The sequence below is a fragment of the Tamandua tetradactyla genome, chromosome 6, assembly GCF_023851605.1.
Source record: "Tamandua tetradactyla isolate mTamTet1 chromosome 6, mTamTet1.pri, whole genome shotgun sequence".
Lineage (NCBI taxonomy): Eukaryota > Metazoa > Chordata > Mammalia > Pilosa > Myrmecophagidae > Tamandua > Tamandua tetradactyla.
This window is the reverse complement of record NC_135332.1, coordinates 35827816-35845499: the sequence shown is the minus strand read 5'-3', so window position 1 is coordinate 35845499 and position 17684 is coordinate 35827816. Positions and strand designations below refer to the sequence as shown.

At 37.8% G+C, this 17684-nt stretch overlaps 1 protein-coding gene across 5 annotated transcripts in view; it reads right to left on the bottom strand.

Moving 5' to 3' along the window:
* TOM1L1 (target of myb1 like 1 membrane trafficking protein) overlaps window positions 1–17684 on the bottom strand; it is a 61478-nt gene that overhangs the window by 42142 nt on the left and 1652 nt on the right. For all 5 annotated transcript variants that reach the window (XR_013177620.1, XR_013177621.1, XR_013177622.1 and 2 more), the window contains exons 2-7: window positions 16654–16738; window positions 15201–15279; window positions 8618–8767; window positions 7879–8004; window positions 3647–3748; window positions 2542–2658 (exon numbers count right to left, since the gene is read on the bottom strand). Coding sequence is in view for 2 of the 5 variants with exons in the window: in XM_077164828.1 (XP_077020943.1) it covers window positions 2542–2658; window positions 3647–3748; window positions 7879–8004; window positions 8618–8767; window positions 15201–15279; window positions 16654–16738 (659 nt within the window). In the remaining 3 variants the exon portion in view is untranslated. The remainder of the gene's footprint in view (window positions 1–2541; window positions 2659–3646; window positions 3749–7878; window positions 8005–8617; window positions 8768–15200; window positions 15280–16653; window positions 16739–17684) is intronic.

The following is a 17684-nucleotide window of genomic DNA, read 5'->3' as shown; positions in this document are numbered from 1 at the left end:
TACTCAGTATGTGCACAGGGGGCACTTGCTCCCTCTGGAACAGGGCCAGGAACCCACAGTGGAAGCACAGTCTGGCTCAACACACTGAGAAGGGCAAAGGGGAGGGACCAGTAGGTGTGCCAGGAGCCTCTCCTATGACTCTGAAAGCTGTGTTTTCTTGATTCGGCACTCACCCGATTACTGCAATCCTTAAACTGTTTCCATACTTTTCTGAAAGGGTACTTTCTTTTAGATTTCTCTGCTGCTTTTGCCTGAGGAGTACGGAACAATTGCTGGCCTCCAGTGATCTGAAGCAGCTGATCAAAAGCAGGCTAAATGATCAGACCACACCCCCCGGAGTTTGGAGGAATAGGACCTTACAGCCCACCCTGGCACCAACAAGCTGTACCAGAAGCCCATTCTGCAGTCCCCACTGCTGCCTGAGATGAGGCTGCGGTAGAGGTTGACAGCACCGTAGGTGAAAATCTGCTGGCATTTGCTACGATTTACTACAATTAAACTCTTCCTTCAGCTCTTCCTTGGATGCTACAGAGTGTTCCATTAAATTCTTCTGTTTAAAAAGAATTGATTCGAATAGCCTTTGCCAGTTTAATAGTTGTTCTGGTGGAGAAAGCAATTCCTGGATCTTCCTACTCCTCTATTTTCCCACAGTCCTCTTTTTCTTGCATGGGCGGGCACTGGCAATGGAACCTGGGTCTCTGGCATGGCAGGCGAGAACTCTGCCACTGAGCCACCACTGCCTGCCCCCCACCCTAGTCCTCTTGATACTTACTTTATTTTTTGGCATGGGCAGACACCAGGAATCGAACCCGGGTCTCTGGCATGGCAGGCAAGAATTCTGCCATCGAGCCATTGTCGCACTGCCAGATACTTACTTTTTAAATTTAGCTTAATGCATATTAGCATTCAGAGCTGCTAAAAATTTTTTTTATCTGCAAAAGTTCCCAAGTTTGTGAACATTTAAAATAATTACATGCAATCACTAATGATTAATTTTAATTTTTAATTTCCTATATAAACAAGATGTGTTTAATATTACTTTTGGTCACCAAGTATTATTTTAGTAAATACAGAAACCAAGGTCCAAGGTTAAGAGATAAGAATAAAGCAATTAGAAGTTTCAGCATTTAAAAAAGTTCTATAAGAAAATAGAACGGTAGAAAGGCAACATTTGAAATAAGAATTGAGAATTTCCCAGAATTAAAGAAACAGAAGTTGATTATGTAGTACTAAACAGGATAAGTAAGGGAAATGTACATATGTACACACATATCCTTAGACAAAATAGAGTGAAGTTACAGAAATATGAAGGTAAAAGGAAAACCCAATCAGAAAAAAAAAATTATAAAACAAAAAAAAGAATCTGAATAATATCATGCTTCTCGTCAGCATCACTGGATGCAAGAGAAGAATGGACTAGTATGTTTGAAGTCTATATCTAGCCGAATCACCAGCATTTAAGTTGAGGGTAAAAAAAGAAACATTTTCAGACACGCAAAGACTCAAAGTTTACCACAAGTAGATGGATGCATTTCAGTGAGGGAAAAAAAAAAAAACGATTCATGGAGAAAGCAGTGTTATGCAAGCTGCCAATGCTAAACGAGGAAAGTTTTACAATTTATTGTTCCCCAAATAAGTAAAGATCAAGAAAAATATTATTTACTAATAATCTAAGAACTTAAAGATGGCACCAATATATAGGTGGGGAGTGAGAATCTGAGAAAAGTAAGATGATAATGTTCTTAACCTGTATAGAAAGAAATTCAAAAGTTGTTAAAAATGGATTTTTTCTAACACCTACTAAAATTATAAAGTGTTAAAATGTGTGTTAAAACTGCTAATTAGAAGAACAAACCAGTGGGGCGGGTTTGGGGGGGAATAAACTATATGCATGATGGATGTACACAGGAAAAGTCACGGGAAGGCCATAGCTCCAGTCATAATGAAAAACAGCTCATGCTCCTGCCACCTTCTCCTCACAGCCTGAGTGCTGCCTCCATCTAAACTTTCTTGAATCTTCACCTTTCTCTCTGCCCACACCCAGATCCCATCGTATATTAAACACATGTGTATTATAATATCTGTAATACTGCACTGTGTTTATTTACAAAACAATCTTGCTAATTAGGCATAAGTTCCTTGAGGAAGAGGACAGACTCCTCTCCTCGATTTTATCTCCTTTAGCACATTGCAGTTACCTATGTTTTACATGTTACAGACGTAGTATGTTTGTTGAACAGATGAATGTGCAGACATCTTTTACACACATAAAACAATTAGAGACTAATATGAGATTGTCTATAACTAAGACGATAAATGTTAAATTACTTGTTGCAAAAGGATAAAACCATGTCTCAGCTGATATTGCATTTCTGATAAAGTCATCTTTGGATCCCTTTGTTAAATTTAAAAGTCAGCTGAAATCGGGAGGTAGGAAGCAGGACAGGATCCTGTCAAGATACACCCCACCTCCATGATTCTGACTTTAGAGACGAACTTTCAGAGACTCTTGACCTGAATGCTCCCAAAACCACACCCCACCTGCAGAAGTTCGATGTCTTCATGGTTCTGAGAGGCGGGAGAAGTCTCCTTTAATATGGCAGACATCACTCTCACATTCATTTTCACCATATCCAACTCACTGCGCAGCTTCCCAATCTGCAGAGAGCAACACAATCATCAGGGTGACGCATGAAGAAACGCTACCTAGTTTCCCGCTCCTGGGGGTATCTGCCAGAAGATAAAAGGCTTTAACAAAAGTTAGTATTTTAAAACTTGTATTTAAATTAATATAAGCATAATTATTTACAAATACATAATATGTTATCTTCTAAAGGCCTTGAGATCTCTTGTAATAAACACAAAGTAAGTTCTAGGAAGGTTAACAATGAAGGAAAAACAAAATCAGATCCCAACCAATATTGAGAAGGGAGGAGGTGACGCTACTGGGAACCTGGATAGCGTAGCTTCTAAAAGTTAAAAGCAAGTGTAAATGTGGGCTTCCTGGAAACCAACGAGAAAATAGGGGAAAACACGTGTTTTATAGTTCTCATGGTACTGAAGGAAGACTCAAGAAAGAAATTTTTATTTTCTGGATTAAATTCTGAGAAATTAATCAGATGGATTCTCATATTAGTAATACTCGAGAATAATAATAGTCTCCAATGATATACCCTAATAGCAGGACAGAAGTGAGCTTTATATAATAATTGCTTGTCTGGGCCCTTGAGAAAAAGCCATAGTCAAATAAATAAAATGTGCTTCAGTTAACACAGTTAACGCTAGTAATAAGGCAACTACTTATTGAGCTCTCTGAGATGGTATATAGATGGTCCTGACAGAAGCAGGGGAAATTGGCTGACTGGTACAAGATGCAGTCACAGCCAAGACTCTAAAAAGCCACAAGCCAAGCACAGCTGTTAAATGCTTGGACTTTGGAATCAGGAAGAATCTACTTTTCCTTAGAAGTAAACCATGACAAGTCACATAACTTCCCTAAGCCTTAGCCTCCTCTTCTGTAAAAGGGGCACAATAACACACCCTACTATAGCTATACTTCTTAAAGTTGTTAGAAGGATAAATGAACTATACATAAAGTGCTCATTATGTAGAAAAAGACATCAATTAATACTGTTACTATTGTTACCTGTTCTGGGACCAATGTAAAGGTCGAGTTCCTGGGAGCAAATACAGAAGGAAGAGCCGGTGCAGTAGGAACAGATGTTGATGGATTAGATATCTGAGCAGTCTACCAATATGAAACATGAAAATATTATTATTTGAGTTAACATACCCACTCCAAGCTCAGTTTACCCATTCAGCCAACTCAAAACATCTCTCTCAACCAAACCCTGAGCAAATCAGCAAGTGAGAAGAATGGTAAAGCAAACGGTATGCCCATAATGAAGCAGATATTCAATAAAAGACAGCTTCTATTATGATTATTAATTGAGTTGCAATTGAAGAAAATGCTCTAGTCTACAATCTACAATGATAAAGCGCCATGTGGGATTATTGCTAACCTCTCTTTGGGTTGTTAAAAACAAGTGGTCTATGTATAACACAGCTTTTTACAATACGACTGTGTGAATGTGAAAACCCTGTGTCTGATGCTCCCTTAATCCAGGGTACGGACAAATGGGTAAAAAAAAAAAAAAAAAGTATAAATAGTAAATAAATAATAGGCAGAGATAAAGGGTAAAAATTGAGTAGACTGAAATACTGTGGGTCAATGAGAAGGAGGGGTTGGGGTATGGGATGTATGAATTCTTTTTTTCTTTTAATTTCTTTTTCTGGAGTGATGCAAATGTTTTAAATATGACCATGGTGAAGAACACACAACTCTGTGATGATATCTGAGCCACTGATCGTATAACATGGTTGGATCATACACGTATGGAAATTTCTCAATAAAAATACTAAAAAAACAAAAAAAAAGTGGTCTGAGTAAAGGAACTTTGAGGACAGTACGTTGAATGAAATGTTAGAAACAAAAAAAGACAAATATTATCATGCCCCACTCATATGGACTAACTATAATACACAAACTAGGAGAACTGAAGTGGAGAGTATGGGTTACCAGGTTGGAGCCTATTGTGAAGGTTCCTAAGTAGACACACGTATTCAGGAGTTTAACTGTTATTTCTAAATTCTGAGATCTGAGCTATTTGTGTATAATCTGGCCACTCCCTAGGACTTCAGGTATTTGTGTGACACCTGAGACTCAGAATCAGAGCTCTGAAGCTATGAAAGTCAGCATTACCTCATACAGCAACTGCTAAAAAAGTTTAAAATATGCTCAGACCTCAAGTAAAGATCTGAATGAAGTGGATCTGGATAGGACTAGGTAAATCAGAACACAGGGTAAAGGATGATATGGACTATATCTTAAAACTTCAACTTCTGTGTGAGACCAAAGGAAGAGATATTTATTTGGTGCAAAACTTATATTTTTGGTAGCACATTATGTAATTTAACTTTTGTATGGTCAAGTTTATTCAAACACCATAATTAATGGAATCTTGACTAGGGAGTGAAATCTTGTTGGTTTGTTTAGGTTCATGTAATGCCCCTATCCATACCAGAGTAATTCGGACACACACTAAAAAAGTATTTGCAAAGTCCCTTGAGGGAAGAAAGGACATTAAATTTCCCCATCTGAGGAATTTCTGAAATTCTTCCAAGCAGTGGAGACAAACAATTCAATAGGCTGAGCCTTTGATCTTGGGGTTTGACCCTATAAAACTTATTCCTGCAAAGGATAGGCTAAGCCTACTTGAAATTAGGCCTAAGAGTCACCTCCAGAGAAACTTTCTGGTTCCTCAGATGTGGCCTCTCTTTCTAAGCCAACTTGGTAGGTGAACTCATTGCCCTCCCCACTACATGAGACATGACTCCCAGGGATGCAAATCTCTCTGGTAATGGGGGACATGACTCCTGGGCATGAGCCTAGGACTTAGTATCATGGGATTAAGAAAATCTTCTTGACCAAAAGGAGGAAGAGAGATATGAGACAAAATAAAGTTTCAGTGGCTGTGAGATTTCAAACAGTCAAGATGTTATCCTGAGCTTATTCGTATGCATTATAGCCCCTTTTAGTTTATGGTGTATTGGAGCCGCTAGAGGGAAGTTCCTGAAACTGCTGAACGGGTATTTCAGTACTCCTGATTCTTGAGGATGTTGTGTAAATATAAAGTTTTTACAATGTGTCCATGTGATTATGAAAATCTTGTGTCTGATGTTCCCTTTATCCAGGGTATGGACAGATGAGTAAAAAATAAGGGCAAAAAATAAATAATAGGGTGGGGGATAAGGGATAAAAAAAATTGGGTAGTCTGCAATACTAGTGGTAATCTTTCATTACCACTAGGAGAAGTAGGGGGCATGGGTGTATGGTTTTTTTCCTTTTTCTTTTTCTGAAGTAATGCAAATGTTTTAAAGAGGGTGATAAATACACAACTATGTGATGATGTTATGAGCCAGGGACTGTACACTTTAGATGGACTGTAGGGTGCATGAAGACATCTCAATGTAAAATATTTAAAAATAAAAAATAAATTAAAAAAAAAGTGGTAGAACAATTTGTGTCAAGTCTGTATAAGCTACAGGTGGCAAAACATCTCCTTCTCCACCAATGAATGTCTCCCTGAGTCAATGCTTCATTTCCAATGGTGGATGAAGATCTGAACATACAGCGATCTAGGCCAATGCATTTCAACATCAATATGCAGAGAAATCATTTGTAAATCTTGCTAAAATGAACATTCTTATTAACTTGTCTAAGGTGGAACATATTATTTTTTATGGGATTTATTAGTTTTTTTTTAAATCCCATATTGTACCCCAAATCACTGAACAGTAAGTCCTGAGTCACCACCATATTATGCCTTGGCGGAAAGAAGAAAAGGGGATGGTGATGAAGAACTTCATAGGCAGATAAGAGAAAAGGCGAGGGCAGCAGGCTCATGACTGGGGGCAGCCTGCACAAGAAGAGTTACACACAAGGAAGACTCTCTGGGAAGGTCAGATTTCTGGTTTACACCTACCACCAAGACAAGACTCATCAATCCTCAGAAGGAAAGAACTAGCGCTTTCACCTTTTGGAAATTACAGAAGGATAAGGGCCAAATTATAATCAACTACTCAGACTATTATAAGTTCAAAATCTTGAAAATTACTTCCAAATTTGAGAGAACAGATACATTTTCTTAATGAATGCAGCTATTAATAATAAACAACAAATGTATAATATAACTACCTATGATGGAAACCAATGATTTTGGCTTCCGTCAAGCACTAAACTTTTCTTTTGAAAACTGTCCCCTCCTCTACTACATCCAAATGACTCTCATGAGGGCTGCCATGTTTTTTTGGTTGTTTGTTTTGCTTTTTAATCTTTTTTTATTGTATAGTATAACATATATACAAAGCAAAGAAATAGAAAAGCAATAGTTTTCAAAGCACTCTTCAACAAGTGGCTACAGAACAGATCCCAGAGTTTGTCATGGGCTAACATATGATCCTCTCAGATTTTTCCTTCTAGCTGCTCCAGAATATAGGAGGCTAGAGGGCTTAAATACTTTTTTATCATCACAATCGACTCCTTTTCCTTCTTTTTTGTGAACAATAACATATATACAAAAAAGCTATAAATTTCCAAGCACAGCACCACAATTAGTTGTAGAACATATTTCAGACTTTGACATGGGTTACAATTTCACAATTTTAGCTTTTTATTTCTAGCTGCTCTAAAATACTGGAGACTAAAAGAGATATCAATTTAAGGATTCAGCATTCATATTCATTTGTTAAGTCCTACCTTCAATGTATAACTCCACCATCACCTTAGATCTTCCCATACCTCTCACTGGGGTTGTTTGGGCTATGGTGGTTCTAAATTTTTGATATTGGAAGGGTCTGTCACTGATATGGGGTAGGGAGATGGAAGCTGTCATGTTTTTATATGCCCTCAGTTAATTCATCCAGAGATGGAAAACTGACCCAAACTGGTTCAAGGAGTTCCTTCTCCAAGACTTTCAGACCTGGAATCTGAAAAAGTTAAAACTGTAACACGAAAATTTGGGAGCTATGCTGCCCACCACGTGGAAAAAGCTAGTCTGCAATGAGAGAGAAGAATGAAGCTGATGGTCAAAGAGAAGACAAGTTAAAGGCATTCGAGGGCTTGGTTCTCTGTTGTTCCAAAAATACCAGCTAATACCAACCTTCCTGTAGCTTGTCATTTATGAGATATTTCAATATCTTTATAATAAATACCTCTCTTCACACAAGCTTAGTGGAGCTAGATCTTTCCCTTGCAATGAAAAATTACTCAGGTAATATACTATTTTACTGTACACAAGTCAAAGAAAGGCCACCTACATCTTTTCTTGCTGTTTCAGCCTCTGCATCTGAAGGAGGAAACTGAATGCCTTTCTTGAGCAGGTCAAGGTAGACTTCCTTCGCTTCACTCACATCCACACCTCCTGGGAAACCCTGTGACCAGGTCTGAATTCAAGAGATTGAAAGATCCAGAGTTAAAACAGAAGCAAAACAAAAATACAATTCTTAAGCTATTAACAGAAAAGGAGAGATTGAGACTTACGTACCTTACTCAAAAAGAGAAAGCTACTTTCGAATATCATGGACAAAATGTACATTTTAGGAAAAATATAAAATATTTTAAATCACTAGACTCCCATGCTTTATTATCTTATGAAACTGAGATAGATATTAGTGATTGGTTTTTGCTCTACTGGATTCAGAATCAATAGATTCGAAAACAGCATTAAGAGCTCTTTTACCAAGTAGCCTCAAACCAGCCAGTTAACTATTCCAGGAAATATCTCCATATCTTCACAATGAACACAAACATCACTCTTCCTTATCAGACACGGATAAAACAGAAACTGACAGAAAAGTAGGGAAATTACTACAATTTCCTAATAAAAAGGGCATCATTCAGTGCCAACAAATTATTATTACACAGAAAATAAGAAAGTAAAAATGTCCCCTGGCTCAATTCTAGGTTTAGAAAGGATCACCAAACTAATCAGCAGTTACAGAATTAAACCCTTAATCTCAGAAGTTTTCCATCCCATAAAGTACATAACAGACTTACCTTAATGAAATTTAAGATTTTATTTTGAATGTCTAATGGCAAGGTGTATCTGGGATTCAGCAGCTTAACTAGACTATCTTTAATGAATTCCTTCTTCACAATCAGAGATTGGAAACTTGGACCACAATTCTGCATGCACATGTCAATAAGCTAAATTAAAGAGAAAATTAAACATTATATCTCACTGGCAAAACTGGTTCCTGAATACAGAAGTGCTACATAGTGATTTCCACTAGCATTTTAATTAATAAACATTATTTGATATCTACTAAAATACAGAGCATGTACTGAAAAAATATAGCAAAGTATTAGGCTTTGGGGATGTGAGAAATAATGTAATAGCCTAGCGGACAGACGTATTGGGGGAGTCAAGACACAGTTATAAACGCATTAATAGCTATACAAGGTCGTAATGCCAAGTGGCAAATGGGTAGTGCAAACAAAGCATACGGGCTATAGCCAAGGTGACATTCATCTCAGTTTGTCCAGCACAGTCCTGGTATGCCTGTTGTCCTGCTTCATAATTGGTGGTACCCCCTTTCACTCTCAGAAGTGTCCCAGCTTGGATAATAAATTACATAGTAACCTCAGTTATAGACTTTTATAAGCAGGCATAATACCTTAAGGCCACAGTAGTCTTACAACACTTTTGGAAAAGGCTGTCCTAGGCTGGGCTCTGAAAGATGGCTAAGACAAGTAAAAATGAGTGTAGAGTTATATTCTAGAAGACAAATGGTATTAAAAAATGCAAAAGGGGCATCGCGGATGAATCGTGAGGAAGAAAATAAGTACTCCAGTTCTGTCCCTAGAAGCTGCATCTTTATGTGGGCACTTTGGGGAAGCAGGTTAGATTAAGTCTGAACGGGTTTCAACCAGATTGTAAAGAAACTTGATAGCAGTGTCAAGAGTTTGGACATTATGGTGAAAGCACTGAGGAGCCAGGGAAGAATTTTGTTAGCTTGTTACCATCACACCTATGCTGATTTGAAACTGTTATGTACTTCAGAAAAGCCATGCCCTTTCAATCCAACCTTGTGGGTGCAGACTTAATGTTGGCAGGATCTTTTGATTAGATTGTTTCCATGGATATGCGACCCATTCAATTGTAGGTGGGACCCTCAGATTACATTGTTTCATGGAGATGTGACCCTGCCCATTCAAGGTGGGTCTTAATTAGTTTAATGGAGTCTTTAAAAGAACTGATACTGAGAACAGAGAGCTGAAATCAAGGCACAGACATCTGCAGATGCTTGGAGAGCAGACAGAGAAAGCCACTGGAATCAGAGGCTGACAGCAATGCAACCCGGAGCAAAGGACCAGGAGATGCCAGCCACATACCTCCCAGCTGAGTGAGAAACTCCAGACATGATCGACCTTTCTTGAGTGAAGGTATCCTCTTATGGATGTCTTAATTTGGAAATTTTTATGGCCTTAGAACTGCAAACTTGTAACTCAAATCCCCTTTGTAAAAGCCAATCCATTTCTGGTCTACTGCATTACAACAGCTTTAACAAACCAAAACAACACCTCTGTCCTGAACTTGAGAAAAAGATTAATGTGCACCAAGTAATACTCTGGGAAAGGTTGTCAGGCAGTACTCCACAAAGGAAACTGGCAGAGGAAAGAACCTGGAATCATGGAGAGAATCAGAGGAGACCAACTAGTTCAGGTATGATGCAGAAAAGCCTAAACTAGAATGGTATGGGGTACAAAGAAGAAGACACAAGAATTATAAAGGAAGAACTTTCAATGAGTGGGTGCATTTCAGAGAAGAAAGAAGATTGAAATGTAAGTGTCTTTCATTCTGTGTGAGACTGATGGTACCTTTGATGGAAATCTGGAAATGGATGGATTGGGGGTGCTCTAGGAATAAAAATGATGGGCTAAAACATAAACATTCTGAATTTAAAAGGAGAGTGGGGCATTCAAGCTGAGATGTTTAGCAAGGAGCTGTGCATGCTTCAGGAGAGTGGAAGGCCAAAAGTGAATCATCAAAGTTGCCTCAGCTGAGTAAGAGGAGAAATGGATGGAACAATGGGGTTCACCCATTACACAGGCTAGAAGGAAACTCAATAAAGCTAATCAAGGCACAACTGGATGGAAACTTAAGTACAAAATATGGTGAACTTAATGTGAGTAAAGTCAAATGAGGAGAGTTCTTGGAGCATGGGATGTTACACATTCAAGAACAGGGACTGAGAAAACCTCAACTGAATTCATTAATTAGTGGGGTCATTTAGTCACCTTGAAAAAATCATTTTAAATAAGGCAACAGGAGTAGAAATCAGACTAAGAAGGAATGGGCTGCAGAAAGTCTACAGAAAGCATAGTTCTAAAAGTGATCAAAAAACAAAATTATATCTCACTTCAATGTTATCATCCTGTATAACAGAGGTCACATTACGGATAACATGACCAGAACAGGTATAATCATCTCTAAAAAAAAGAAGCTTGAAGAAATGACTTTACACCATGCTCTGTGTTTTGAGTGTCACTTTAACGACAACAAAAAAGAAGAAGCAGGTGTGAAAGCTGTAGTTTTTAGGATGATATAGCCAAGATGGCAATCAGGAAATAAAGAAGCTGAGCATACGCAGCTATGAGAAACACAGGGAAAACCTTTAAGGCAAAGGAAAATAAAAACAAAATTTAAAACATATTAAGATGAGCCTTTATTAATGCACACTGGTTAGAGGAAAACAAGCTGAAAAACTGAATAAGTAACTTTGAGCTTGATATATATTATTATGATTTTTTTAACTGGGTGAAATAATGAGAGGAAAAGTGCCTCTAGTTCAGTGGGAGTTTATAGAAATATGTCACCCAACTGTTTATACAATCAGACAAGAAACTCAGACTCCAAACCTCACTTTGTGCCATAGTAAAGTGAATGAATTTCTTGCTAAATATTCCACAAACCAATTTTTATCTTATGATAAATGTGTAACCCTCCCAAGAGGACACACACACAATCAAAAGTCAGCACGAAATGCTGAGAATGTTAACATCTGGCGATCAGTAATCATGCTCTCTGTGTTTTCCCTTTGGAATCCAGTATGTCAGAACCAATTACTTCTATATTGCATTCTCTATTATGTCACCAGTATCTCTTCCCATCCCCCAGCTCAAGTAGAACAGTAATAAAACCTACTGTGGCAAATAGGAAAAAATTAAATGCATTGCTTTTGTATGTTTTGAAATTGAGCTTTGGTGAAAATGCATTCAGAAAGTTTATCTTTGGAAATAGACTATGAAGAATCCATAATCTGAGATGGACAGAGAGCCAAGGAACCAAGAGAGGCTAAAGCGGGTGACTCCAGGCTTCACATATCTCCTTTTACTCTTGGTTGAACAAACCAGTTATTATTTAGCCTCTGTATCTTCATCTGAAAAATGGCATAATACCTCCTCCTTTAGAGGTTTGCTGAGAACATTAAATGAAATACAATGTACATAAAGTCCCTGACACATAGTAGTACCTCCATTAATGGTTACTACTTTAGTCATCTGCTTCCATGGAAAATTTTCTACTGGGAAAGAATGTGTTGGTTAGCTGATATGAGTGTTCTTTCTCTGGAGAGGCTGGAAGATAAAGAGCTATTTAGAAGTTTGATTCTGACAGTAAATTTTTAAACCAGACAAGAAGTTATCAATCAGATCTTTGTCCATTAGAGGCTAAATCAATTCCCAAACCTGACAATCCCAAGCATACTGACAACAACCAGGCTTCAGACCACCAGAGATCTGAGACCCCATCTGGAGCACACCAAGGTCATCCACGAAGATGACACCACAAGTATTTTCACTGTGAATGCAACAAACTCCTGGAGGGAAAACACACACTCCTTCTAAAATGCCATAGTTCATCATTTAGTGGGTGTGCCACAAAGGCCTATTAATTAATTGATTCTCAGGAACTGGTTTAGCCACTTTACATTTGACAACAACAGTAGTATCTTGCTGAGATTTATCACAATAGACTCACTCAAGAAAAGGCAAGCCTCTGGTTCAGAGTTATAAAACCTGGCAACAGAATGACTTTCATTTTTTTTTTACCTTTAAACGACAGGTTTAAATTGCTCCACCAACTGAGAGTAGGAAATTACAGAATAGTACCATCAAATATTTAATCAAAGGGAACAAGTCCATGGAGACCCCAAAATCATAGATGAGGCAAAGAACGTTTACACGTGACTTTGACAAATTCCTATCTCTTCTTAGTCATAAAAAGGAAATGTCATATGTGGGGATTAATTTTTAAAGAGTTTACTGGTAAATTTCTAAGTGTCTTTTGACAGACATGGGATGATTCCATCTGCAACTAATACCCCTTGTTATTAAGTTTAACTTAAGTGGATATTAAAGTCAGCTCTGAGGCCTTAAGTGCACATAAGCAAAGCAGCCAATGGTCTGAGGTAAGATGACTGGCCCATTAAGTATAAAATTTGGAGAAATCTGCATGAAGATATGCAGAGTCAAAGGCCTATTTAAAGAAAATCCATGAGGAAATAGGTACTTTCCTGACTTGAATTCTGATTCCTAACCTATGGCCCTTGCCCTTATTTTCATGTGTTTTGGATTCTCTTGTTCTCACATACTGGCGTGCAAATCATGATATAGGATGATCTAAGTCACTTGAGGTAGAGCAGGTAAAGACAGCAGGGGTCAAGTGGTAATAAGGCCTGAGAGACTGAACCACCTGTGGGGAAGAAAGAATGCGAGCCCAGAAAGAAATGGACAGCAAGAAGGGACAACACTCGGGAATAACTCAACTTCCTCAGGGAAGAGCCCTGCTATATCCTCAGAAAGAACCACGATGGAAGAGGAGATGGGGATAAGAAGCAACCACAGATCATGAATGCATAATACACTGAAAAACACTGAATTGTGTATTGTAAATGAGTAAATTTTGTGGTAAATGAATTATATCTCAATAAAGCTGTTAAAAAAATGAAAAAGAAGCAACCACAAAAATGTCAAGTACGCTGGACAAACAAAAGAAAATGAGGCAAACCCACTGTAAAGAGTTAACAACAATGAAAAAGCAAAATAATATCCCAGGCTGTAATATAGAAGGTGGCATTTATTCAGCCTAGATACACTTCATTTTAGGGCATAATTGTGAATCTTTCTATCCCAATCTTGAGTCTTCCTGGATTCCATGGGATGGTATGTGTGTGTGTAGGGGGGAAGGGGCACAATGAAACATAAATTCAGTCAGCATTTGATACAATGATGTACCAGGCCGTGCACTGCATATCACAAAGTGGAAGACAACCAATGAAACACAGTAGTCTATTCCAACAGGTTTGCTTCATTTCGAGAAACAAGGTAATATGAGGCAAAGGGCATGGAATTTAGAATATGATGACTCAGTTCAAATCTTAGCTAAGGTACTTAATTGCTATTCAACCTTAGAAAACTCACATTACCTCTTAGTTTCAGTTTCTCCATCTGTGAAACAGAATTAATAATACAGCTACTTCACAGGGTTGTGGAGAGTATCAATCAGGAAAGGGATTTGAATGGTGTCACACAGGGGTTTATTTCTATCACTGACCCATTGTTCTGATATTTCCACAATTGCACTTCATTCCCTTCTGCATATATATATTCCTCCATTCTGTGACCTCCCTGGGGAGCTTGCCATGAGTAAGGCAGATGAAGAAGCCAAAAAAAGGAGAAGGAGGAAAATGCCTCAAACTATATTCATATTCAAAACGGAAGGATTTCTTCAACAAAAGCATCAAAACACAGTTTCAGTTAGTTTCTTCTCATTCCTTTCAGTTACCAAGTAAGCAAGATGTGATGAATTTTTCTCCACGTGAAACTAGACATGGGAGCTATGCTCACATCTGCCCTCCCAGCCCTCTTAATAAACAGTCCCAAAGCTCCCAAGAGAAATGTGAGGCAGGCTGATGAGTGCCATAACCATGCATGGCCTGGCAGGGCTGAGGTCAACAGAGGCGTGCAGAAGAAATTAGAAAGCCACACAGCTCACTCTCAGGCAGCAGGCGGGACTTGGAAAACATACAAATGTAAAAATAAAAAAAAGGGCAACTCACCAGAGTGACTGAAGAGGTCATATGGTCAAGGATGGGGGGAAAACGGGAACAAGTCAAATAAGCTTCACTCAAATTAGAGAAAATATGGCTTACAGGAGTACTGCTTAAATCAACAAAGAATATTTATTTAAATTATATCAGACAAGATAACTTGGTTGAAATTTAACAAGCTGGCAGTACCTCCAGATTCCTCAAAGAAGTCCAAGTGAGGTAGAAAACTAGGGGGAGGCATTTTTCAAGACTTAAATTTTCCTTATTTTCAACTAACAGGTAGCATGCACAAACTTCTCAATCAATTCAACAAGTTCAAGTTTTTAACCACCACTTCCTACCTCCCGACAAAGAAAAACTGCTTTTCCAGGAATTTCTTTCCATAAAACCAAATGCTAGTACAATAAGCTATATTCTCTCAGTTCTACAATTCTCAATACACTCAAACTCTAAATGACTCTTCAGTAATCTATTAATTATCTCAGAGTATTTGCATTTCCTTTTACCCAGAACGTTAAAGTACTTACTGACAAGGTAAGTTGGATTTCCTTATGATTGTAGTTTTTGGAAATTCTTTTCTTCAAAGCTTTTACTGCATCTTTTGGCCTATGGCAAACAATGAAATCACCAATTTAGATATTTGCTGAAAACAGGCTCTGAAAGGCAGCATGCATTGTGGAAAGAAGAAAAGGTAAGGAGTCGAGGAGACAAAGGTACTAGTCTTGTTTCTGTTGTGTGACCCTGAGCAGATAACTTAAATTCTCATGCCTCAGTTTCCTTATGAATATAGGCAGACAATACCTGCCCCATCATGAGAATCAAATAAAATAATTCCATAGAAGGGTAATTTAGAAAGTACACAGAGAAAATGGGCTCATGCCATATCTATCAATGTACAGAACCAATTTATAAGAAATTCAATTTCTAAAACAACGAAGCTTACTCATTTTAATTTACATTATTAATATTGGCTGAGCACACTATGGGCAAGTGGATGTGGGAGGATTTATGATAACTGGATCAGTTTTTTTATTTGCTATGATTTCATGTTACAAAATAACCTATAATTAAAGGGTTGAAATTTACTTGATGAGATTCCCTTTGTGCCTGTATTATCAAAGAAGAAATTAGTATCAATGAAGAAAATGTTCACAAAGGAACTAAATATGATAAACAAGATTACAGGGAAAACACTATATATGTTTAAAGTAAAAACCACTAGCACTTTCCATTAATACACAATCAGTAATTAAGTGTAATTTTTTCACCAATATAAAGTAGATTAACTTTCTTTTTTCTGTCAATTATCACTTGACTTTGTACAAGAAAATTAACATAATTGTGTACCTTATAATAGCCTGTAATTCAGAATGTAAATAAAAAGTAGTTATTTCAGTGATTTTTTAAAATAATTTCAATTCTCTAAAGTTTAAAAAAAGTAATAAAAGAAAGTACATCTCAGCATGACTATGGATAACATGACATTTTGAAGGGGAAAAAAAATGTCCTGTGGCAGACAGGAAAAAAGACTGCTAGATTATTTCCTGGTTTATAATGATGACTGCCCAGAGACAAGTCACTAGAAGTTGACTAGTTTATTCATATATTTGTCAGTTAATGGTAACCAGAGTAGAAAGAATTCTTAAAGAAGAAAACAATCTACCCCTCTCTCTCTCTCTTTTGTATCCTTTAAAGAACAAGGAACTTGAACCTCACAGAGACAAATTTGAAACTCTTAAGGAGAAAGCCAAGAAGAGGGAAGAAAAATTATTATTTATTCTCCGATATTTCACATGCTGAAACAAGCAGCAGCAGGCCCAATATTTCAACCTGACAAGTCTTCAAACAGCAGAGGGTTCTCCTGAGGGTTGATGAAAACACTCTTTCAATAAGAAATTCAAGGGGTTTGCACAAGAAAATGCACTGTGATTCTGATGCTTCTTACAAGAGGCAAATGCATGAACAGCACACTGTACTCACCCATCAGAGGCAGTGTTAATTACATCACAGATGTGCATGAACTGGCCCCAATCTTCAGTCTGAGCTCCAGCAAATGTAGCCTTTTCTGCAAAGAAAGAGCTGTTGAGTCTGAGCTTGATAGAATAAAAAAATATCTGGTCTTTCTGAAATAATTTGCATAGGGTTCACTAGGAATTACCAGTAAGTTTATACTACTAAAGGACAAAGTGATTTTATTTTTTTTTCCTTATCAATTCCCAGTAATTCAGGTATCATTAAGGACCCAAGTTCAGACTGCTGCTGTTGCAACACTAATGAGTGACCTATTCAAGACCACAGACCCAACACCTGGCTACAGGGTCAGGTCAGACCAACCGAATGTCCAGTAGCTCATCTTTTAGAGACAAGAACATTGCCTATGGAGTACCTGTTCACAAGGTAAACTACTCGGTGCTAAGAAATGTACCTTATGCAATCTAATTTAACCCACTCTTAGAGATCATACAGAATTTCAGACAGGTTAGGGAAATTACCTTAGGTTACACAGTCAATACAAAGAAAAACTAGGATTCAAACCTAGGTCTTTTTGATCCTAGTGACTTTTTTTTTAATCTTTTATTCTAGGGGAGGTGGAGAGGAGAAATTACAGGGGGAGGCAGAGAGACAGGGAGAAATCAGAACTCCCGTATCCTTTCTCAGTCCAGCAAAGTCACTCTGGGCAGCTGTACTAACCAAAGCGGCACCAGGCAGATCTGAATGTCCCTGTACCTGGAATCCCATCATTAAATAATCGGATATCTTTCCTTCTCCAGACATTCACTTTAAGAATACAAACTGCTGTCTGGAAAGGTTAACAGAACAGAACACTCAGTGTGAATGAGTTTAACATCTTTCCTATGAGGGAGAATTGGATCTCTCAGTGTAAACACGTGGGGTCTTGAGAAACAAGGAGAGAGAAGAATTAAAAACGATAATAAATGATTAGAAAGGATAAGGACTAGGTTGGGGCACCCCAAAATTTAGACTGCTTCCTCTCTGGAGAAGCCATTTGG